This window comes from Pelophylax lessonae (assembly GCF_965119305.1).
Source record: "Pelophylax lessonae genome assembly, chromosome: 3".
NCBI classification, from domain to species: Eukaryota; Metazoa; Chordata; class Amphibia; order Anura; family Ranidae; genus Pelophylax; species Pelophylax lessonae.
In genome coordinates, this window is record NC_138770.1 from 533,011,453 (window position 1) to 533,035,577 (window position 24,125).

The window sequence follows — 24,125 nt, forward strand, 5'->3', positions numbered from 1 at the left end:
GGTGCGTACTCTGTTTGAGGCCGGGCCGCACTGAAGGAGCTGAGCAGTGACCAAGCAAAGACCATGCTTGGTTTTATCACCGCCCACGGCACCGCCCTCATCACCGCCCCTTCTCCACTTTATGCCACTGCCACATAACTGCAGTTCCATCTGCCTTCATAAGATTCTCAATCTCATAGGAGTGGAACCCTGTGGATCGACTCTGTGGATCAGATCCCTGCTGATCAACTGTGCATGTACCGGTTTCCCCGCTCCTGACTTGTAGAGCCGGATTCCTTGCTGAGGCCCTAGTGCTGAGGAGAGGCTGCTAGAGGCTTTACTGGTAGTACGTTTTTCACTGCACATAGAAAACTCTTACAAAGTGACATACTGCATCTGGTGGCTGGGGTGGCAGTCTACAGTAACATGCTGCATCTGGTGGCTGGGGTGGCAGGTTGCAGTGACCTGTACCAGGAAACCAGACCACATGGGGATGCAGGTAAAATAAAGCAGTTTATTGGAGCAAACACTAATAAACGCACAGCCAGAGTAGGGAAGTGAGAGCAGGAACAAGCCGGGGTCAAGTCCAGACGCGGGTAGTCATCCAAGCTGGGGTCGAGTCCAGAAGCGGGTAGTCTGCCGATGCATCTGGTGGCAGACTACAGTGACAGGCTAGACCTGGTGGCTGGGGTGGCATGCTGCATCTGGTGGCCGGGGTGGCGGGCTGCAGTAATACGCTGCATCTGGTGGCAGGCTACAGTGACAGGCTGGACCTGGTGGCTGGGGTGGCATGCTGCATATGGTGGCTGGGGTGGCGGGCTGCAGTAATACACTGCATCTGGTGGCAGGCTACAGTGACAGGCTGCATCTGGTGGCTGCGGGTGTAGGCTGCAATAACACGCTGCATCTGGTGGCTGGGGTGGCAGGTTGTAGTAACATGCTGCATCTGGTAGCAGGCTACAGTGACATGCTGCTGCTGGTGGCTTGGGTGGAAGGTTACAGTGGCAGGCTGCATCTAGTGGTTGGGGTGGCAAGCTGCAGTAACAAGCTGCATCTGGTGGCAGGCTACAGTGACAGGCTGCATCTAGTGGCTGAGGTGGCAGGCTACAGTGGCATGCTGCATCTAGTGGTTGGGGTGGCAAGCTGCAGTAACAAGCCACATCTGGTGGCAGGCTACAGTGACATGCTGCATCTGGTGGCTTGGGTGGCAAGCTGCAGTAACATGCTGCATATGGTGTCTGCGGTGGCAGGCTGTATCTGGTGGCAGGCTACAGTGATGGGCTGTATCTGGTGGCAGGCTGCAGTAACATGCTGCATCTGGTGGCAGGCTACAGTGACATGCTGCATCAGGTGGCTGGGGTTGCAAGCTGAAGTAACATGCTGCATCTAGTGGCTGTGGTGGCAGGCTGCAGTAAAACGCTGCATCTGGTGGCAGGCAACAGTGATATGCTGCATATGGTGACAGGGGTGGCAGGCTACAGTAACACACTGCATCTGGTGTCAGGCTACTGCGACAGGCTGGGGTGTCAGGCTGCAGTAACATGTTGCATTTGGTGGCAGGCTAAAGTGACATGTTGCATCTGGTGGCTGAGCTGGCAGGCTACAGTAACAGGCTGCATCTGGTGGCAGGCTACAGTGACAGGCTGCATCTGGTGGCTGGCATGGCAGGCTACAGTGACATGCTGCATCTGGTGGCTGGGGTGACAGGCTGCATCTGGTGGCAGGCTACTGTGACAGGCTGCATCTGGTGGCTGGGGTAGCAGGCTGTATCTACTGGCAGGCTACAGTGACAGGCTGTATCTGGTAGCTGCGGTGGCAGGCCGCAGTAACACGCTGCTGTCAGGGTACCAGGAAACCAGACCACATGGGGATGCAGATAAAATAAAGCAGTTTATTGGAGCTAACAACAATAAACGCACAGCCAGAGATGGGAAGTGAGAGCAGGAACAAGCAGGGGTCAAGTTCAGAAGCGGGTAGTCCTCCAAGCCGGGGTCAAATCCAGAAGCAGGTAGTCTGCCGATGCAGGGTCGAGAGCCAGGAGAGTTGTCAGCCAAGGCAGGTCATACACGGAGGAACACAGAGAACAGAAGACTGCTAGCAGAGATGCACCTTGGAGCACAAACGGAAGGGCAACGACTGCAACCCATCAGGTGATAGATATAGTCAGGTGTGCAGCATCATCACTGTGCGACACCCAGGCAGCAGGCAAGTGATGATGCAATCAGAGCTTATAAGAGGTAGCAGTCTGCACATGTCCAAGATGGCTGCCAACAGGAGGGCAAAGTAATACCTTGACAGCTGCATCTGGTGGCAGGCTACATCTGGTGGAAGGGCTGGCAGGCTGCAGTAACACGCTGCATCTGGTGGCAGGCCACAGTGACAGGCTGCATATGGTGGCTGGGGTGGCAGGCTGCAGTAACATGCTGCATTTGGTAGCAGGCTACAGTGATTCCCTGCATCTGGTGGCTGGGGCGGCAGGCTACAGTGACAGGTTGCATCTGGTGGCTGGCTGCAGTAACATGCTGCATCTGGTGGAAGGCTACCAAGACCGGCTGCATCTGGTAGCTGGGGTGGCAGGCTGCAGTAACACACTGCATCTGGTTACAGGCTACAGAGACAAGCTGCATCTGGTGGCTGGGGTGGCAGGCTATAGTGACCGGCTGCATCTGGTGGCTGGGGTGTCAGACTACAGTGACAGGCTGCATCTGTTAGCTGGTTGTATCAGGTGGCTGGGGTGGCAGGCTGCATCTGGCGGCAGGCTACAGTAACAGCTGCATCTAGTGGCTGTGGCGGCAGGCTGCAGTAACACACTGCATCGTGTTGCAGGCTACAGTGACAGGCTGCATTTGGTGGCAGGCTACAGTGATACCCTGCATCCGTTGGCTGCGATGTAATGTGCTACTGAAGTGCTAACACCCCCCCCCAATCACCCCTAAGCCTCTAATACTCCCCCCACCGGCACCTCATTCCCCCTCCCCTTGGCTAAATTTTCTTCCACAACAATGGTCCAGGTGCCAAAAAGGTTGGGGACCACTGCACTAGAAAATGCAGGCAATCCCCACACAGCTCTACAATGAAAAAAGAAAGAAATGATATATACAGGTATTTAAACCATCAAAGACAGTTTTATTTTCATATGCTAATTACAAAATTCTACTGAAAATCCAGGCAAGGTAACAAAGTTTTATTTGATTAAATCCCACCTTGAAAGCTTTCGTTTATAGGTCACAATATCCTCCAGTGCCTAATGCATTTGAAATGAGATTTTTCTTGATTATGGCTGATATTTCTCCTGGGGTAATTTATTCTACTGTGCGAGGTGCAGAAATAAAAAGCGAATGACTGCACATCATGGGGCTGAATACAATGAGAGGGTTTTCCAAGACTGCGTATAAATTTTCCTTTCATGTAATTTAAGGAAGGGGAAAAGGAAAGCAATTTCAAATGTAGGCAAGCGTATTTTAATATGCTGAGCGTGAATTTGCATTGATGAGTTTGATCCAGCTCTCCTGTGTGTTTTCTATTTTGTTCCTTTTGTTAAACCAAGTTTATATTGAGAATTATTAAAGTACAGTGATGTTTTCCATTGGATAAACACTTGTTGAATAATGATTGCTGTTGTCTTAGGTGCCAATTCATATCCACTTATTCATAGAATGCAGGCTGTGGTGTGAATTCTCTACTGCATCATGAAATTTTCTCTGTTTTAACCACTTGACCTCTGGAAGGTTTTACCCCCTTCATGACCAGCCAATTATTTTGGCACTGTGCTACTTTAACTGGCAACTGCGTGGTCATGTAACTCTGAAATCTGTATAAAAAAAAAAAAAAGGGGGTGCTTACAATCTGACAGATTTGAAGTGTTTTTGCAAAGAAGAATGGGCAAATAATGCAAAGTTAAGATGTGCCATGCTGATAAACTCATAACCAAAAAGTGCTGTAATAAAATCAAAAGGTACTTCAACAAAGTATTAGTTTAAGGGTGTGCACACACCTTTGCAACCACGTTATTTTAGTTTTAATTTCTACCCCCCCCCCCCCCCCCTAAAAGATTTTAGTTTGTTTTTCCATTAAGTTGTACAGTTTACAGGTGACTTTAAAAAGGTGGAAAAAGTTCTGAAATTATTTATCCTTGTCTCATTTTTTTACATCACAGAAACCTGACATTTTTCCGGGGGTGTGTAGACTCTTTAAGATCCACTGTATACATGATTCTGCACAGGAGGGCTGCCCTTTAGCAGGGATTTTTTTTTTTCCTTTACACTGTTATTGCTTTTACCGTGAAGAACACAACATAAGCAATATTTTTAGTTGTCATTAATGGGTTAACCATTCATGAACGGCTCGCTTTTGGTTGTGATCTGTGATTGGCTATGGCTAGTCACATGGTACAGATAGCCAGGTGGGCAAATCACAGATCACAACAGTAAGCAAGCTGTTCATGAATGGAAAACCATTCATCAAAGGTTGCTTGCATTGTAATCATGCAATCCCTATGACCAATTATAGAGATCACATGATACTCACAGTTACCGATTATCGGAAACTGTAATTGCTGTGTCCACTGGTCTTAACCCGAGAGTGCTCTTAACCCGAAGCAGGCACAAAGACGTACATGTAAATAACTGTGCCTGCACATGCTGCTCTGCCGCAGTATTAGTGTGGTGGGTTGGCAAGTGGTTAAAGCGGAGTTCCACCCAAAAGTGGAACTTCCGCTCTTTTGTTTCCTCCCTCCCTCTGGTGCCACATTTGGAACATTTCAGGGGGAACGGGTACCCGTTTTTGACAGGTGCCCTTCCCCACCTTCCAGGATACGGCACCGTCCCTCGGAAGTTCGGCCCCCTCCTCCTCCGCCGAGCCAATAGGAATGCGCAGCGCGCTTCGCGCATGCTCAGTAGGGACCCGCCCGTGAAGCCGCAAGGTGATGGCGGCAATGGCGGCAGCAGCACCCGACACCCGATGGAAACATCGGCTGCGCTGCCGACATCACTGGACTCCAGGACAGGTAAGTGTCCTAATATTAAAAGTCAGCAGCTACAGTACGTGTAGCTGCTGACTTTAAATTTTTGGAGGGGGAGGGGGAACTTCACTTTAAGCCATGTTGTGGTGTGAACAGGGCACACAGAAAACAATTGTTTTCTATGTGCCTTACCGGTGACCTGCATTTATCTTGTGTGGAAATCACAGCTCACTGTACAAGTGTGAATGAACTCTAATGCACAATATACATTTGTAATGCATGCCTACGCCGCGCTTTAGAAATGTGTTTTTTTTTTTCCTTTTTCTTAAACCAGCAGTAGGGACATACTGCTGTTTTCTTGAAATACATCAGTATAACGTTGTTGTATTTGCCCAGACTGGTTATGACAGATGTCCTTTTATCCAATATTATGGGGTGATGGCCTTTGTTAATCAATATAAGATTTGCATTGGTGTCGTGAATTTCTAGTAGGTTAGTGAAACGTTTTGTTGGGATTGGCAGGGTGTCGATATAGGACTCCCACATCTCAAAATGTAACTTTTTCGCTTACTGCTTTTTGCAGCCCCTGGACCTAAAAACAAGCATTTAAATCTTGCAGATCAGAGTGATTTGGGGATTTTTTGATTTTCCAGCTTTAACTAGATGTTTGCAGTGTTATCTCATTACCAGTTTTTAAAATGCCTTCGTTTTGGGACATATCCAAGGTTGTTGATATAAGTCTGCTTCACTATTTCCAATAAATACAAATAAGTATGTATGAATTGCGGAAGATCTTTAACACAATTTATCTGTAGGGTTTTTTTTTTATAGTTTTCCATGCCACATTTAAAGCTGTTTCCGGCCCAGTTAGTCCAAACTATTTATTACACTAAGTGCTGCATAAATTGCATGTAACTTCAGCTACATACAGCACGCAGTGCTGGGTTCCAGGTGTGAGACAGAGATTTCCCATCTCACACTTGGAACAATGCAGACACAGTCTGAATGGCATTCAGCCATTCATCATATGCAGCTTTGTATTCTGTGAATGAATACAAAGTTTTCTCTGATTTGCTGAGTCACGCAGGCAGGCTGATGTTGTCACACTCTCCTACTCAACCAGTCAGAGGAAGATTTGTATTAATTTAAAGAATACAAAGCGGCCTATGCATTGTTCCAGGTGAGACGGGAAGTCTCCTCACTGCCGAAACCCATCAGTGTGTACTGTATGTAGCTGAATCTACATGCATTTTATATAATACTTAGAGCAAGTGCAGGACTTAGTGAAGGAAAAAGTTTGTTTGGACCAGCTTAGTCCAGATGAACTATTTAAAGTGACTGGAAACATGGACATCAGCTTTAAGGATTTAAATTGGTTGTAAAGGCACAAGGTTATTTTTTACCTTTATGCATTCTATGCATGAAGGGTAAAAAGCCTTCTGTGTGCAGGAGCCCCCCAGACCCCTCTAATTCCTGAGCCCCTCTCGATCCAGCGATGTCCACGAGAGAGGCTCCCACTGCTGCTAATCACAGTCAGTGAGCCAATCAGAGGGGGCAGGGCCAAACCGTGGCTCTGCGTATGAATGGACTCAAAGAGCCCCGGGTTGGGAGTGCGCTTGCTGTGGGGGCACCCAGCAGTAGGGAGGAGCCAGGAGTGCCGGCGAGGGACCCGAAAAGAGGATTGGGGCTGCTCTGTTCCAAAACCAATGCACAGGGCAGGTAAGTAGAACATGTTTATTTTTACAGAAAAAAAAAAAAACAAGACTTTAGTATCACTTTAACCACTTCCTTACCGCCTCATTGTAAAATGACGGCGGCAGGAAGGCTTTACCGATCCGGGCCGACGTCATATGACGTCGGCCGGATCTCCCCGGGGGCGCGCAGGACATAGCCCATCCCCGATCAAAATAAACAGCCAATGAAATTGGCTGTTTACCACGTGATCGGCTGTGTCAATCACAGCCGATCACATGAGCGGCTCCAGAGCGAGCCGATCGCTCTCTCTTCAATGCCCGCCCCCCGGGGGCGTGCAGCGCGGCGATCAGACAGAGCCCATCCTCGATCTAGGTAAAGAGCCAATGAAATTGGCTTTTTACCACGTGACCGGCTGTGTCCAATCACAGCTGGTCACAAATGTCAACAGAGAACACGGTAACTAGTTGTCACCGTGTTCTCCTCCTCACACACTGATCCTGTGTGAGGAGGAGATTGTGGTAACAGCTAGTTACCAATTACAGTGCACCCCAAAACATACTGATTGCCCCCCCAATAAAGAGCTAGCCCATCAAAGTTCCTGTCACTAGCCCATCAAAGTACCCGAGTACCTGTCACCAGCCCATCAGAGTACCCGAGTACCTGTCACCAGCCCATCAGGTACTCTGATGACAGGTACTTGGGTACTCTGATGGGCTGGTGACAGGTATTCGGGTACTCTGATGACAGGTACTCGGGTACTTTGAGTACCTGTCACCGGAGTACCCGTCATCAGAATACCCGAGTACCTGTCACCTACCCATCAGAGTACCTGTCACCTACCCATCAAAGTACCCGAGTACCTTCCCCCTGCTCATCAGAGTACCTGACGCCTGAAGTACCCGAGTACTTGCCCCGTCTGCTCATCAGTACCCATCACTACCTATCAGTACTGATCATCAGTACAGTATCAGTATCACCTATCAGTATTAGTACTACTCATCAGTACCTATCACCATTTATGTGTGTGATTTATGTCCCTAGCCACTTGCCAACCGGCCAATGGATACATACGTCCTCCATTTAAACCTAAATACTGGTGTTATGGCAGCAGATAGCTGCCATAACCCTGGTATTTTTTCAAACGGTGGACGGTTGGCTTTCCGATAAGGGTGGTCCCAGAGGTGGATTTGCCGCGGGATCACCCTTCCGGGATGGCGGAAGAGGTGCCTCCCGCCGCGTTCCGCTCCTTTTCCCTGCTTACCGGACCCGCCGGCAGTGGGGAAAACGATCCGGTCCCGGATCCTCACAGACAGGATGTCGAGTGAGGGCAAGCTTGCCCTCACTCGACTCTATGGTCCTGGAGGACCGGAGCTACGGCAAACGTCGTTGCCTAGCAACCGGTTTAAAGGTCCCTTTTTTTTAATTTTATTTTTTTTTTCTATCTTTTAGTGTACTTGTGAGATCTGAGGACTTTTTGACCCCAGATCTCACAAAAAAAGAGGTCCTGTCGTGCCTATTTCTATTACAAGGAATGTTTACATTCCTTGTAATAGAAAAAAAATGATCAATTTTTTATATATTTTTTTAAACGGTGTAAAAATAAATAATGAATAAAATAAATAGTAAAAAAAAAAATTAAAGCGCCCTGTCCGCGTTCGCTCGTGCGCAGAAGCGAACGCATATGGAAAACCCGTTCACATATGTAAACGGTATTCAAACCACACGTGAGGTATCACCGCAATCGTTAGAGCAAGAGAAATAATTTGAGCCCTAGACCTCCTCTGTACCTCTAAGATGGCAACCTGTAGAAATTTTTAAAATGTCGCCTATGGGGATTTTTAAGTAGCAAAGTTTGTCGCCATTCCGTGAGCGTGCGCAATTTTGAAGCATGACATGTTGGGTATTTACTCGGAGTAACATTTTCTTTCACATTATGGAAGACAATTGGGCTAACTTTACTGGTTTCCTATTTAATTAAAAAAAGTGAATTTTTTCCAAAAAAAATTGCGTTTGGAAGACCGCTGCGCAAATACTGTGTGATAAAAAATATTGCAATAATCTCCATTTTATTCTCTAGGGTCTCTGCTAAAAAAATATATAAAATGTTTGGGGGTTCTAAGTAGTTTTCTAGCAAAAACAACTGATTTTATCTTGTAAACACCAAATGTCAAAATTAGGCCTAGGCAAGTGGCTAGGATGCATAATGGTGCTCCTTGGATGTTGGGCCCCTCTATATGGCTAGGCTGTGAAAAAGTCTCACACATGTGGTATTGCCATACTCAGCAGGAGTGGCAGAATGTATTTTGGGGTGTCATTTTTACTGTGTACATGCTATGTGTTAGGAATATCCTATAAATTGATAACTTTGTGTAAAAAAAAAAAAAAAAATTAATTTTTTTCCACATTTTCCAAAAACTTGTGGAAAAAAAATGGCATGTTTAAACGACCCATAATGCCTCATAGAATTTACATTGGAGTGTTTGCTTTCCAAAATGGGGTCATTTTGTGGACTTTTCCATTGTATTGGTGCTCTAGGGCCTTCAAAAGTGTGATAGGTAGTAAGAAAGTTTTAGGTGTATTTATGCTCCTAGAACGCCTGAAGGTGCTACTTGGATGTGGAGTCTCTTTTTGTGGCCAGGCTGTGTAAAACTCTCACATATGTGGTATCACCATACTCGGATGGAGTAGCAGAATGTATTTTGGGGTGTCATTTTTGCTGTGTACATGCTATGTGTTAGAAATAGCTTATAAATTTACAACTTTTTGGGGGAAAAAAGAAAAAAAAATGTCTTCATTTCCCCAAGAATTGTGGGAAAAAATTATAACTTCAAAAAAAACTCCCCATGCCTCTTACTAAATATCTTGGACTGTCTACTTTACAAAAAGGGGTCATTTGGGGAGAATTTGTACTGTCCTGACATTTCAGGGTCTCAAGAAAGGAGATAGGCCGTCAGTACATCTGGTGTGATCAATTTTCAGTAATTGGTACAATAGCTTCTAGACTCAACTTTCACACAGACTAAATAATATACACTAATTTGGGTTCATTTTACCAGAGATATGTAGCCGTATAAATTTTGGCCCAAATGTATGGAGGAAAAATTTATTTTTTGCAAAATTTTATAATGGAAACTAAAAAAAAAAAAAAGTGTTTTTTTAATCAAACTTTTTGCTCTTTTTTCGCTTACATCACGAAAAAAGAAAAAACCCAGTTGTGATCAAATACCACCAAAAGAAAGCTCTATTTGTGTGAAAAAAAATGATAAAAAATTTGTTTGGTTACAGTGTAGCATGACTGAGCAATTGTCATTCAAAGTGTGAGAGCACTGAAAGCTAAAAATTGGTCTGGGCAGGAAGGGGGTCTAACTGCTCTGTATGGAAGTGGTTAATGATGTTTTTAGAAATTTTTTTTGTTGTTGGAAAATGTTAAATTAATGTATTTGATTATTTGGGTAGGCTTTTTCACATAGTCAATTTTTCTCCAATTAATGCTATGAAAATGGTGCCTGGTTCTTAGGGAAATAAAGCAACAAGTATGGGGAAACATGGAAATCTCTCATGTGTTCCATACTCAGAAAGCACAATTGTTGTAATAGGATGCCCGTGAACTGCAGTTTACAACAAGCCCTCCCCTATTTTTCAAATGCTGCCTTTATAGTCTTTAGTGAATAGGCAGCTGCTGGATCATAGCGTAAACTTCTTTAAATATACCAACTTTAAAAAAATACATGAACACAATAACTGGTAGAAGAATTTTTTTTTGTCAATGGATTGGCTATACATTTTGGACATTTATTGCTAAATTGGTGTAAAAAAGTATCAGTATTTGCTAGGAAAAAAAAACCCATCATGAACATTTTAGGTTCATTCCAAACTTTAAAATTCTAAAAGGAAACTTTTTTTTTCCACAAATGATATATAAATCTTTGTTCACAACTAAACATTACATAAGAAAGGATTCCTATAGTAATAGGATTTAGCTAAAAGGGACGGCCCATCACACTCTGAGATACAATGTTCAATACTTCTGATTGAGCCATTTGATAAGGGATTAATCATTGCTCTGATGACTCATCTGGCTGTGCTTAAAAAGTAAAAAAGATGCCTAAAGCTCCACTTGCTGGTTCAAATAGAGAATGCAAAATTGCATTTACTGGACTAAAAATATTTTAGCCCTGACTGTAATAAAAAAAATGTACAAACACTACTATAAATAACTAATATTAAAAGGCAGGAATAGAAAAAGAGGCACACTGATCTAAATTGTTGATCATAATCATGCTTGAAAATATTCTGTTTCGGCTAGATTCACACTGCTGCAATCCAATTTTGATCTGAATTTCAGTACTATTATGTAGTGCAACCAGGATGTTGTTTGCATATTTTTTGGGGCCAAAAGCACATTGGAATTTTACCAATAGTACAGGAACCTTTCCCAAAAGCGCTTTGGGCTGAGTTGCATTGATGAGAATGGGCACCATTGAAAAACAATGTGAGTGCCATTGTCATGCCATACTGTGAGACTTAAGTTGCATCTGAAATTGCACTGGTGCCAATGGAGCCCTAATGTTTTAGTTTTGGGAGGCTGATGGGTGCTCAAACAATGTGTATGTATATATACACACATACATACATACATATACAACATCTCACAAAAGGTGAGTGAGTACACCCCTCACTTTTTTGTAAATATTTTATTATACCTTTTTATGTGACAACACTGAAGAAATTAAACTTTGCTACAATGTAAAGTAGTGAGTGTACAGCTTGTATAACAGTGTAAATTTGCTGTCCCCTGAAAATAAACACACAGTCATTAAGGTCTATATCGCAGGCAACAAAAAGGGAGTTCAAAAAGGGAAGTGAAAATGTCCAAATTGGGCCCAAAGTGTCAATATTTTGTGGGGCCACCATTATTTTCCAGCACTGCCTTAACCCTCTTGGGCATGGAGTTCACCAGAGAGTCACAGGTTGCCACTGAAGTCCTCTTCCACTCCTCCATGACATCAAGGAGCTGGTGGATGTTAGAGACCTTGCACTCCTCCACCTTCCATTTGAGGATGCCCCACAGATGCTCAATTGGGTATAGGTCTGGAGAAATGCTTGGCCAGTCCATCACTTATACCATCAGCTTCTTTAGCAAGGCAGTAGTCATCCTGGAGGGGTGTTTGGGGTTGTTATGTTGGAATACTGCCCTGAGGCCCAGTCTCCAAAGGGAGGGGGATCATGCTCTGCTTCCGTATCTCACAGTACATGTTGGCATTGTAGCTCTGTGACTCTCTGACATGTTGGTAGCTCCCAAGTGCTGGCAGCACTCATGCAGCCCCAGACCATGACACTCCCACCACCATGCTTGACTGTAGATAAGATACACTTGTCTTTGTACTCCTCACCTGGTTGCCGCCACACACGCTTGACACTATCTGAACCAAATAAGTTTATCTTGGTCTCATCAGACCACAGGGCATGGCTGCAGTAATCAAAGTCCTTAGGTCTGCTTGTCTTCAGCAAACTGTTTGCGGGCTTTTTTGTGCATCATCTTTGGAAGAGGCTTCCTTCTGGGACAACATCCATGCAGACCAATTTGATGCAGTGTGCTGCGTATGGTCTGAGCACTGACAGGCTGACCCCCCACCCCTTCAACCTCTGCAGCAATGCTGGCAGCACCCATACGTCTATTTCCCAAAGACAACCTCTGGATAGGACACTGAGCATGTGCACTCAACTTCTTTGGCCGACCATGGCAAGGCCTGTTCTGAGTGGAACCTGTCCTGTTAAACCGCTGTATGGTCTTGGCCAACGGGTTGCAGCTCAGTTTAACGGTCTTGGCAATATTCTTATTGCCTAGGCCAGTGATGGCGAACCTTGGCACCCCAGATATTTTGGAACTACATTTCCCATGATGCTCATGCACTCTGCAGTGTAGTTGCGCATCATGAGAAATGTAGTTTCAAAACATCTGGATACAAGCTGTACAATCACTACTTTATATTGTAGCAAAGTGTCATTTCTTCAGTGTTGTCACATGAAAAGATATAATAAAATATTTACAAAAATGTGAAGGGTGTACTCACTTTTGTGAGATACTATATATAACTATGGAGGTCGTCTCATTGTTGCCCATCTAGTGCACCTGTTAATTTCAATAACACCAAAGCAGCTGACATACATACTACACATACACAAAACCGTAAAGAAAGGGGAAAGGGGAAAGGTAACCCCTGCTGTTATGCCCAGGCTATTCTAATGGGGGAAATCTCAACCCCTAAGTTGCAATACAAAAAAAAAAAAAAAAAAGAAAAAAAAAAAAAGAAGGACTACATGTCGACAGCCACAAAGAATGTACTTGTAGTTGATGCATTCACAGAACTCTGATTGAATGCCACAATCGTGTGGGCGGAGCCCCGCATGGCTGCGCTCTTTTCAAATAGTGACAGCTGGTATGGGGAACTTCTTTCCGTACTGCTGTCAAAATGGGTGGAACAGGTAACATGCTCCCAAAGGTGAACTTATCCTTTAAAATAACTCTCAGAGAGACTCAAAAGTGAAATGGGCATTTTAGGAAGAAAGAACTTAAATTGGTTTTAGAACATGTTAGTCATTAGCACACCAATAAGAAAAAAAAAAATAGTCTTAAAATACAATCACACTATATTCTACATCAACAACTGCACAATAATTACAATTATGGAATGAAGAAACCTTAGATAAACGAAGTTTCGACTGCATATAACATATTTATTTACTTTCTTCCAATCAAAGTCATTGAAAACCAAGTAACTATAGATATTAAAAAGCGTTTACATCAGCCATGCACAATTTATGTACCAAATTAAAAATGCATATTAGGAGAAGCTCCCGATAAACATTCATGTACTGTGCAGACATGAAAGGCAATGGGCTGAAAAAAATAAAATATGGTGAATGACTGTAAAAGTACAAGTCAGCAGAGTAGCCAGGCTGAGTGATCATCACATTGGTACCTATAACGCACTGCTAAAATCTGCAGAGGCAGAGATCCCCAAAGTGTTTACTTGTCAGAAATCAATATCTATTATGAATCCCAATATATCACTTCCATCCAAAGAACATGTCACACCTTACTTTATACCATGTTACAGCTGAAGGAGGAGCAAACGTGGTCCAAAAATAAAATTAAAGCATCGCATATAGGTTTTAATACTTTATTGGCAGCTTACAACTGATTAATAGGATAAGAAAAATAATTTAAATCTCTGGAAATACTTTACTGTAAAGAAAACATTTTAACTCTGTACATGCAGAAAACAGATGGCAGAAAACTCAAAGATTTTTTTTTTTTTTTAATACACACATTATCAAATCCACTCGTGTGCTTAGATAAATTTTACAGTGTCAGAAAGGTTTCAAAATCCATCGATTTTACTTCTGTGTGATGGGAAAGGAGTTCTGGTCCATCAATTCTCCAACTTTCTCTTGAAGGACAGTGACCATTTCAGGTAAAATAAACACGTGTGTGTCATCAAGGTCCTGGATAATAAACTTGACTCCTAAAGCATTGGTTTCGTCCAAATATAAGAGGAATTGTTTCATTGCTGGATCACTGCAGGAGGAAACAGAATGGGAATTGGTTAGAATAGGTAGCCAGAAAATTCATGACTTTAGCACTGTTAAACACTCCAAATAGCTAGTAAAGTAGAAGGGCCTGCTCACCCCAGGGCATTTTAGGTGTGTTGTGTAAAAAAAAAAAAAAAAAAATTTAACTTGCAGCAATTTTGATGTGGTTTTTTTATTCATCAAACCGCGTGTTACACGATAGCACATGTAAAATGTAAGGAGCACACAACACACTGCACCTAAATGGCAAAGGAGTGAACCAGCCCTATAGCTCATAATGTAGCTACATGGAAAGGCCAAACTAGCTCAATTCCAGCCAATCTGTTTAATAAGCATGGACAGGACTACAATACTAGACTGCAAATGCTTTCAGTTTGCTCCTGTTCTATGCGCTCTTACAGATGCTAAATCAACAGGGTCAGTAACAAGATTTCATATTGGGCAGGATAAGAATGTAACAAAAGCTTCTTTATCACTCAAAAGAGATCACAGTACTCCCCTTAACCATGCTTTCATATCTCTATCTCCCTCAGGAGGCCGGTTGGGCGAAGGGTATTCAATCATCTTTTTATTTTTTGTGAAAAGGTGGACTTGGACTTTTTTTACCTATCATGTTATGCTCTGGTTCAACTTCAGCAATAATAGTGACCTGCATGTGCGTCAGCCCAACCACTTGCAGTTTCAACCAGGGGTGTATGAAGAAAAGGTGACCATCAACACATGAATGACAACTGGGAGATAGTTGTCACTTTATAACAGAAAGAACAAGGACAATCATTGCAAGATAACCAGGAAATATTTGGATAAAAGCTGCAATATTTAAAAGATCTTTAACATGTTAAAACTTATAACAGACTTTAATGATTGTATTTACAGTGCCTTAAAGTATTCATATCCCTTGAAATTTGCCACATTTTGTCATGTTACAATCAAAAATGTAAATGTATTTTATTAGGATTTTATGTGATTGACCCACACAAAGTGGCACATAGAGTGCCTTGCGAAAGTATTCGGCCCCTTGAACTTTTAAACCTTTTGCCACATTTCAGGCTTTAAAAACAAAGATATAAAACTGTAATTTTTTGTGATGAAACAACAAGTGGGACACAATCATGAAGTGGAACGAAATTTATTGGATATTTCAAATTTTAACAAATAAAAAACTGAAAAATTGGGCGTGCAAAATTATTCAGCCCCCTTAAGTTAATACTTTGTAGCGTCACCTTTTGCTGCAATTACAGCTGTAAGTCGCTTGGGGTATGTCTCCATCAGTTTTGCACATCGAGAGACTGAAATTTTTGCCCATTCCTCCTTGCAAAACAGCTCGAGCTCAGTGAGGTTGGATGGAGAGCGTTTGTGAACAGCAGTTTTCAGTTCTATCCACAGATTCTCGATTGGATTCAGGTCATGACTTTGACTTGGCCATTCTAACACCTGGATATGTTTATTTGTGAACCATTCCATTGTAGATTTTGCTTTATGTTTTGGATCATTGCCTTGTTGGAAGACAAATCTCCGTCCCAGTCTCAGGTCTTTTGCAGACTCCATCAGGTTTTCTTCCAGAATGGTCCTGTATTTGGCTCCATCCATCTTCCCATCAATTTTAACCATCTTCCCTGTCCCTGCTGAAGAAATCAGGCCCAAACCATGATGCTGCCACCACCATGTTGAACAGTGGGTAAGGTGTGTTCAGGATGATGAGCTGTGTTAATCTGACCAGAGCTCCTTCTTCCACATGTTTGGTGTGTCTCCCAGGTGGCTTATGACAAACTTTAAACAACACTTTTTATGGATATCTTTAAGAAATGGCTTTCTTCTTGCCACTCTTCCATAAAGGCCAGATTTGTGCAGTATACGACTGATTGTTGTCCTATGGACAGAGACTCCCACCTCAGCTGTAGATCTCTGCAGTTCATCCAGAGGGATTACGGGCCTCTTGGCTGCATCTCTGATCAGTCTTCTCCTTGTATGAGCTAAAAGTTTAGAGGGACGGCCAGGTCTTCGTAGATTTGCAGTGGTCTGATACTCCTTCCATTTCAATATTATCGCTTGCACAGTGCTCCTTGGGATGTTTAAAGCTTGGGAAACCTTTATGTATCCAAATCCGGCTTTAAACTTCTCCACAACAGTATTTCGGACCTGCCTGGTGTGTTCCTTGTTCTTCATGATGCTCTCTGCGCTTTAAACGGACCTCTGAGACTATCACAGTGCAGGTGCATTTATACGGAGACTTGTTAACACACAGGTGGATTCCATTTATCATCTTTAGTCATTTAGGTCAACATTGGATCATTCAGAGATCCTCACTGAACTTCTGGAGAGAGTTTGTTGCATTGAAAGTAAAGGGGCTGAATAATTTTGCACGCCCAATTTTTCAGTTTTTTATTTGTTAACAAAGTTCGAAATATCCAATAAATTTCGTTCCACTTCATGATTGTGTCCCACTTGTTGACTCTTCACAAAAAATTACAATCTTTATGTTTGAAGCCTGAAATGTGGCAAATGGTCGAAAAGTTCAAGGGGGCCGAATACTTTTGCAAGGCACTGTAATTGTGAAGTGGATGGAAAATGATAAATGGCTTTCCAAACGTTTTACAAAAAAAAGTGTGCCATGCATTTGTATTCACCCCCCTGAGCCAATATTTTGTAGAACCACCTTTCGCTGCAATTACAGCTGCAAGTCTTTTTGTGTATGCCTCTACCGGTTTTGCACATCAAGAGTGAAGCTTTTGCCCTTTCTTCTTTGCAAAATAGCTCAAGCTCTGAAAGAATGGATGGAGATCGTCTGAACAGCAATTTTTTAGTCATGCCACAGATTCTCAATTGGATTTAGGTCTGGAATTTGTCTGGGATATTCTTACACATGAATATGCTTTGATCTAAACCATTCCATTGTAGCTCTGGCTGCATGTTTAGGATCATTGTCATGCTTGAAGGTGAACCTCCGCCCCAGTCTTTTGCAGACTCCAACAGGTTTTCTTCTAAGATTGCCCTGTATTCAGCTCCATCCATCTTCCCATCAACTGTGACCAGCTTTTGTGTCCTTGCTGAAGAAAAGCATCCCCACAACATGATGCTGCCACCACCATGTTTCAAGGTGGGGATGGTGTGTTCAGGGTGAGGTGCAGTGTTACTTTTCTGCCACACACAGAGTTTTGCTTTTAGGTCGAAAAGTTAAATTTTGGTCTCATCTGACCAGAGCACCTTTTTCCACATGTTTGGCTTTCCTTTTGCCACTCTTCTATAAATGCCGGATTTGTGGAGTGCACAACTAATAGTTGTCCTGTGGACAGATTCTCCCACCTGAGCTGTGGATCTCTGCAGCTCCTCCAGAGTCACCATGGGCCTCTGGGCTGCTTCTCCGATTAATGCTTTCCTTGCCCGGCCTGTTAGTTTAGGTGGATGGCCATGTCTTGGTATGTTTGCAGTTGTGCCATACTCTTTCCATTTTCGGATGATGGGTTGGACAGTGCTTCGTGAAATATTCAAAGCTTGGAATAATTTTTTATAACCCAACGCTGCTTTAAACTTCTCCACAGCTTTATCCCTGACCTGTCTGGTGTGTTCCTTGGCCTTCAGGATGCTGTTTGTTCACTAAGGTTCTCTAACAAACCTTCGAGGGCTTCACAAAACAGATGTATTCATACTGAGATTAAATTACACACAGGTGGACTATATTTACTAATTAGGTGACTTCTGAAGGCAATTGGTTCCACAAGATTTTAGTTGGGGGTATCAGAGTAAAGGGGACTGAATACCAAACGCATGCCACATTTTTCAGATTTTTATTTGTAAAACATTTAGAAAACCATTTATCATTCTTTATCCTTTTCACAATTATGTGCCTCTATTTGTGTTGGTCTCTCACATAAAATACCAATAATTTACATTTTAGGTAACATGACAAAAATGTGGAAAATGTCAAGGGGTATGAATACTTTTTCAAGGAAGGCACTGTAAATCTACTTTAAAGCGGTTGTAAACCTCAGTCATAGAATCTAAAGCAAAGTACAGTAGTAGTAGTCTGTAATGTTTGCTTATCTCTCTCCAAAGCTCTAAGCGTGGTTTCTCTCCAGTACCTCCCTTCCTCGGTTATCAGTCACTTCTGAAAAGTTACGAGATAAATTTGTGTGTGTGAGCTCAGAACGGAGCTTGTCTATGCACAACACAGTTCTTCTGCTGTGTGGAGGGGGGTGTGTTCCTTTACTCCAATCAGCGCTCACACACTAACTGCAACCTCTCTGTCTTCTTCCTGGGTATTTCTGACAAATGAAGAAGGATTTTAAATCAATCTGCCCATTTGAAGGGTGTAGGGAGGAGAAGACTACAGATAAACAAGTAAAGCCTATGTAGGAGGATTCATTTAATCTCTGTGTATCATCGGAGGCTGTTCACTTCACTGGGTATATGTGAGGATTTACAACCACTTTATTTTCAAGAATTCATGGCTAAAACTGCCTTTGTGGATCAACCCTTACTGTGTCTTATGTGGCTTAAAGTGACATTAAAGGCTCCTAAAAAAAACAAAAAAACAAACAAAAAAAAAAAAAAAACACAAAACCATGTCATACTTACCTACTCTGTGCAGTGGTTTTGCACAGCCCCGATCTTCCTCTTTTCAGGTCTCCTGCCGGCTCTCCTGGCTCCTCCTTATTCAGTGCCCCTAATAGCAAGCCACTTATGGGGACACTGGTGCGTGCTTGCTCCCAAACCCTGCTCTATGCATCCATAAGACACAGAGCCGTGACTGGGCCCCACCCTCTGCTCTCTCCTCATTGGCTCACTGGCTGTGATTGACAGTAGCGGGAGCCAAGGCTCCCGCTGCGCTCTCAGCTTATGAGTAATGAGAGATCCAGGATAAGCTCAGCTCTTGTGCACATTGCTGGATCGAGTGGTAGTTCAGGTATTAGGGGGAGCTAGCTGTAAAAGGAATACAAGGAAGTTTGTGAATGGACAAGGGAAGAGGAAGGTGAGTGTAAATGACAGCCATCTGAACATAGAAAACTCACTAGAGGTAAATTATTTGACTATGCCAAAAAAGAGAATAAATCCCAGGAGTTTCACTTTAGGCTCCTTTTACACAAGTGGACCAATCGGGTCCGACTGTCAGTTTTCTTAATAAAAGAAAACCCTCTATTATCTCCTATAGAGTGGTGGGTATAAACCGACATATGAACATCCAATCTGGGGATCCATTCCCCTTCCCATCTAGCAGATCGGATGGCAGTCGGGTGTAAACGGATAGGCGGTTTGTTTACATCTGACCACCCACAGAGGAGAGCAGGTTGTCTCTGTGTCTGCTGTGCATAGACGGAGTGGACACAGAACAGCCATCTGCCTCCTCAGCGGGGATCAGTAGATAGATCCCCCCGCTAAACAAGTGGCAAAGTCTGCCCCAAGCGGAAGCTGAATAGAAGGAAAACAGCAAAAAACACAATGGCTGGATTCTAAGGTAACCAAGTCCCAGACATTGCATTGAACAACAAGGTGCCAAACTGCCCTGCTTTTTCCCAAAGTTCATCTCAGTTCTCCATTATTGGCTCTGCCATTTGGAAGATGCTTGCCAAGGGAGAAAACCTCCAGCCATATAGGTGTATTGCATCTGCCAAATGATTTAAAATTCAGTTCAGCAGTACGCCACTACAGAGGATTCCCAGTGTTGGAACAACGGTGCTTAGCTATGCAATAGACCCTGGCTCAGAGTACGGACTACCATTCCTGATCTGGGTCCTGCTTTGCAAAGGATTGCTGCAAGCTGAAATAGAGGCAGATGCAGATATTCAGTTATATTTATACTACAGTAAATAATTTTAAGGAACACATGGTTTTATGAAGTAGCATGCAGCTTCCTGGAGTTGAGCTAAAAAACATTTACGCACAATGATTAAATGATTACAGGGATTGAATAGGGAAGGAACAACAGTGCTTACCACTCCACCAGGACTCCTTTCATTACATTCACCATTTTCACAGCCAATGAAGAGCTAGTTCGTCAGAATATGCTTTGCCTCCCCTTTCACTATTGTCCTGTCTTTGGCAATAAGATATGATCACTAATGAAATGCAGATCTAAAATGAAAAGTAGTCATTATCTTAGAAAAAGTTTTCTTTAAAGAACTTACAGTCAAAATTGTGCTACAAACGCTCGCTGTACTAAATGAACAACAAATAAGACCTAACCAGACATGTTTCTTGGATGGAAGTGATATCTATCTGGGATGCAGTTTTTACCTACTCTATCAAGTACATTGAAAACCATATTTTGCGCCATCCATATATTGTGGCAATACCCCCAAGGTGAAGTATTTCTGGATCAGAATTTAGAACTTCTTTTATTCTCTCACTAAAATCTGAAGAAGTCTCCTATAAAAGCATTGCTGTGCAGCCCTGTGGAGAGTGCCCCGAGACATGTATGCAGGCTGATTTCTTATTTTTGTGGCGGCAAAGATAGCCATAGCAAGGCCATGGAAGTCGCCAGTGACACCTATGGATTTGGTATGGGCTAAATTGTCCTGGATTATGTTTATTGAACGGCTATACGCCATACTTAACCACAAACTTAAAGCGGTAGTATACCGCTTTTTGTGATTTTTAACTACAGGTAAGCCTATAATAAGGCTTACCTGTAGGTACAATTAATATCTCCTAAACCTGCACGGTTTAGGAGATATTTGCACTGCATGCAGCCGCTGACGCGAGCGGCGCATGCGCTCTGAAGGTCCGGCGGACCTTCAGAGTTCCTTGCCTGGAAGTTGCCGGATCACAGCGCCGGAGCCGCGGAACTTGGAAGAGACGCCGAGGGATCATGTCCGCTCCCACAGCGGTGTCCGGGGGTCCGTGTCGGGGATTCGTTCTAAGGTAAGTGTTTCATAATGAGCTAGTATGCGATGCATACTAGCTCATTATGCCTTTGTCTTGCAGGTTTTTTTTTTGTTTTTTCTTCCTTTGAGTATACTACCGCTTTAAGCTGTTCGAGAAAAGCTGGAGCCCCTGGATTTGATATCTATCGGGAGACACCCAGGCTCACTTGGTTTAGATAGAGGTCTGGGTTGGATGAGTTGGTACATTCTTCATTCAACCTTCTCTTCATTTTTCTTTTCTATTATTTCTAGTCCTTTTCTGTCTGTCCCCTTTTTTCTGGGAGTCGAGGTCCCCATACTGATTATGTGGGATGTTGACTCATATTTTTTCAGGTTGCAAAGTCATCCCCTTCAATTGGAGGTGGTTGGGAGCCAGGTTTTTTGCCACCGCACAAAATGGGATAGGTGTCTCCTGTTGCGACTTAGCTGTGAAGGGTCTAACTTAACCTTAGGCTGGTTTAAATTGCAAAGTACCATGGTGGTAAAATTTAGTTATCTTTGTGTATGAGGCTAGGCTCACCGTAAACATGGACTTTGGTGGGTCCTGATTTCCTTTCCATAGGTGATGTTAATTATTTTTATATTTGTAAGTTTATGGGGATGTATGGCTTGGCATTACCCCCAATGTTATCCTATAATGTGATTTATACTTTTTCTCTCTTGTAAAATACTTTTTCAATATTACATTTTTGGAAAGGAAAACCATAACATGATTTTGGAAAATTAAGAGATATGGAACCACATGTAGAACTAAATCATTGCAGCACCCTGAAGTGTGTCAGATGCAAAGACTCAGCTGGTGACTAAGCCAATATATGAGGTGCAGGCAGTGGGACTGGTAGTAATACTTACATAATTTTTACATATATCTCAGTGAGATACTTTAAAAACAAAGCCATATGAGTCACAAGGCTGCATAAAGGTTAAACACAAGGAGAAAACCAAGCCCAAGGGCCCTGTTCATACAGGTATAGTATAGGAACGTGGCACATGTTCCTTCAAATTCACTGCATTTGCAATCTGCCACTGGGGGGCTATTAATATATTGGCACGTGCAGTAGATCGCAGGGGCAGTGCATTTGAGCGTGGTGTGGGAAACAAACAAAGAACGTACCTTTCCTGCACCTCATTCTGGTGTGAACCTGCCCTAAGCTCATATCTAGTGCGGGAAACCACCAAAAAAAATGGCATGAGTCAAAGTGGTTGAAAAGGCACAAGGTTTTTTACCTTCATGCATTCATGCGTGCAGCAACCCCCCCCCCCCCTCAACACTTACCTGAGCCCCATCTCGATTCAGCAATGTTCACAAGAGCCTTGCCTCTCCTGGGACTGGCACTCCTGATTGGCTTTTGGCCATTGGCTCCCACTGCTGTCAATCACAGCCAGTGAGCCAATCAGGAGAGGGAGGGGCCAAGCTGCAGCCCTGTGTGTAAAAGGACACACAGAGCCACGAGTCGGGGGCACGCCTACTTGGGTGCCCCTACAGCAAGCTTCTTGCTGTGGTGGCACCTGGCAGGAGGAAGGAGCACCGGCGTGGGACCTGAGAAGAGGAGGATCCGGTCTGCTCAGTGCAAAACCACTGAACAGAGCAGGTAAGTATAACATGTTTGTTATTTTGTTAAAAAAAAAAAAGGTTTTAATATTGCTTAAGTGCCGGTTCACACTAGGGCGACCTGTGAGGCGACCTGGTCGCCTCACAGGTCGCCTCCCATAGGGAAGCTGCGGACCCGTTCTAATAGGAGCGACACAAGTCGCTCCGACCTAGAAAAAGGGTCCGGAGCTTCTTTGGGGCGACCCGGAGGCGACCGCCATAGACTTCAATGTTATGAAGTCCGTGGCGGCCGCTCTGAGGTCGCGGCGCGCTGCTCGCACCACGATCTCGGAGTTCGCGGTGCGAAGTAGCGTCGCTGCAGTGTGAGCCGGCGCTCAAAGTCCCAGCAAAATTTCCACGTGAGGAATATAAGTTGTTTGCAAATTTAAAAGGATTACTTCACTTTTTGGGAAAAAATAATAAATGCACATGGTTTTGCAGATAAAAAAAAAAAATGCGCATTTATTTTATATATTTTTTTGGAGCCTGTAAAGCATTGCACCAGCAATCAAAAGATCGCAGGTGCCATGCAGGTCTCCAGCAGATCTGCCAGTGTATCTGCTTCCCCGTACATCCCTTATGGCAAGCAGATACAATCTGACAGGAAGCATGAATGAACTACCATGGCACCCCACAGCGCCGTGGTAGTTCCTTGAAAACTACAAGCAGACAGCAGCAAAGGCTGTCGGACCTTGTAGTTTTCAATGCAAGTAGCCCTGTCAATCAGTGACGAGGCCAGGCAGGGGTGGCCACGTTTTTTTAAAATTATGACCGCTAGCGGGGATTGGGGAGGTGCGGGGGCCAGTCCATTGGTAACATGTTACATATTGCACCCTGACTATGGGTGTAACATGGAACATGTTACGAAAGGTGAACTTATCCTTTAAGCTTGATTCGTTGGAAAAAGAAGGAAAAAACAAAAAAACAAACTAAACTACAGGTTACAACAGAACGAACATCAAAAAGTTTCCACCTCCTGGCTGACAGCAGGAGTCTTGCCTCAGCACACCAGCCAGTTATTTTTGAAGGCTCTCTCCAGCCTACTCACACACACTGCTAAACTGCAGCAGCCTGGTGTTGGAGAGATCCCACACCCAGTCAAGCACCCGTTTCCCCCTCCCCACCACTCAGCATAGGACCAAAACACAAGGTAGAGCCCCTAACCCGATACCACACCAAATTGTAATAGGAATATATTCATACCAAGTGGTCTTTATCACTATATACATTGAAACGCAAACCCATGGATGAAAAGCAGGATTACAAATTCTAAACAGGATTAAATGGGAATACCAGGCTGTAGAAAACTACCAAAAATACTATTTATGCAAATACTTTAAGTCTTATACTTTCAGAAATATTCAATGACATGACAATAATTATGAGAAAATGTACTTCAGATAACAGGTTTATAACATTATTAGGGCTGCAACTAACGATTATT

At 43.5% G+C, this 24,125-nt stretch overlaps 1 protein-coding gene across 2 annotated transcripts in view; it reads right to left on the bottom strand.

Annotated features, from left to right (window-relative positions):
• Window positions 1-24,125, bottom strand: part of LOC309549492 (general transcription factor IIH subunit 5) — a 137,927-nt gene that overhangs the window by 91,826 nt on the left and 21,976 nt on the right. The window contains exons 2-3 of one of the 2 annotated variants that reach the window (XM_082249822.1): window positions 20,161-20,299; window positions 14,033-14,216 (exon numbers count right to left, since the gene is read on the bottom strand). The exons of the other annotated variant lie outside the window; for it this stretch is intronic. Of the exons in view, the coding sequence (XP_082105948.1) occupies window positions 14,036-14,216; window positions 20,161-20,195 (216 nt within the window). The 5' untranslated portion in view covers window positions 20,196-20,299 and the 3' untranslated portion in view covers window positions 14,033-14,035. Of the gene's footprint in view, window positions 1-14,032; window positions 14,217-20,160; window positions 20,300-24,125 lie in introns of those variants that run through there. 2 annotated transcript variants of the gene reach the window in all.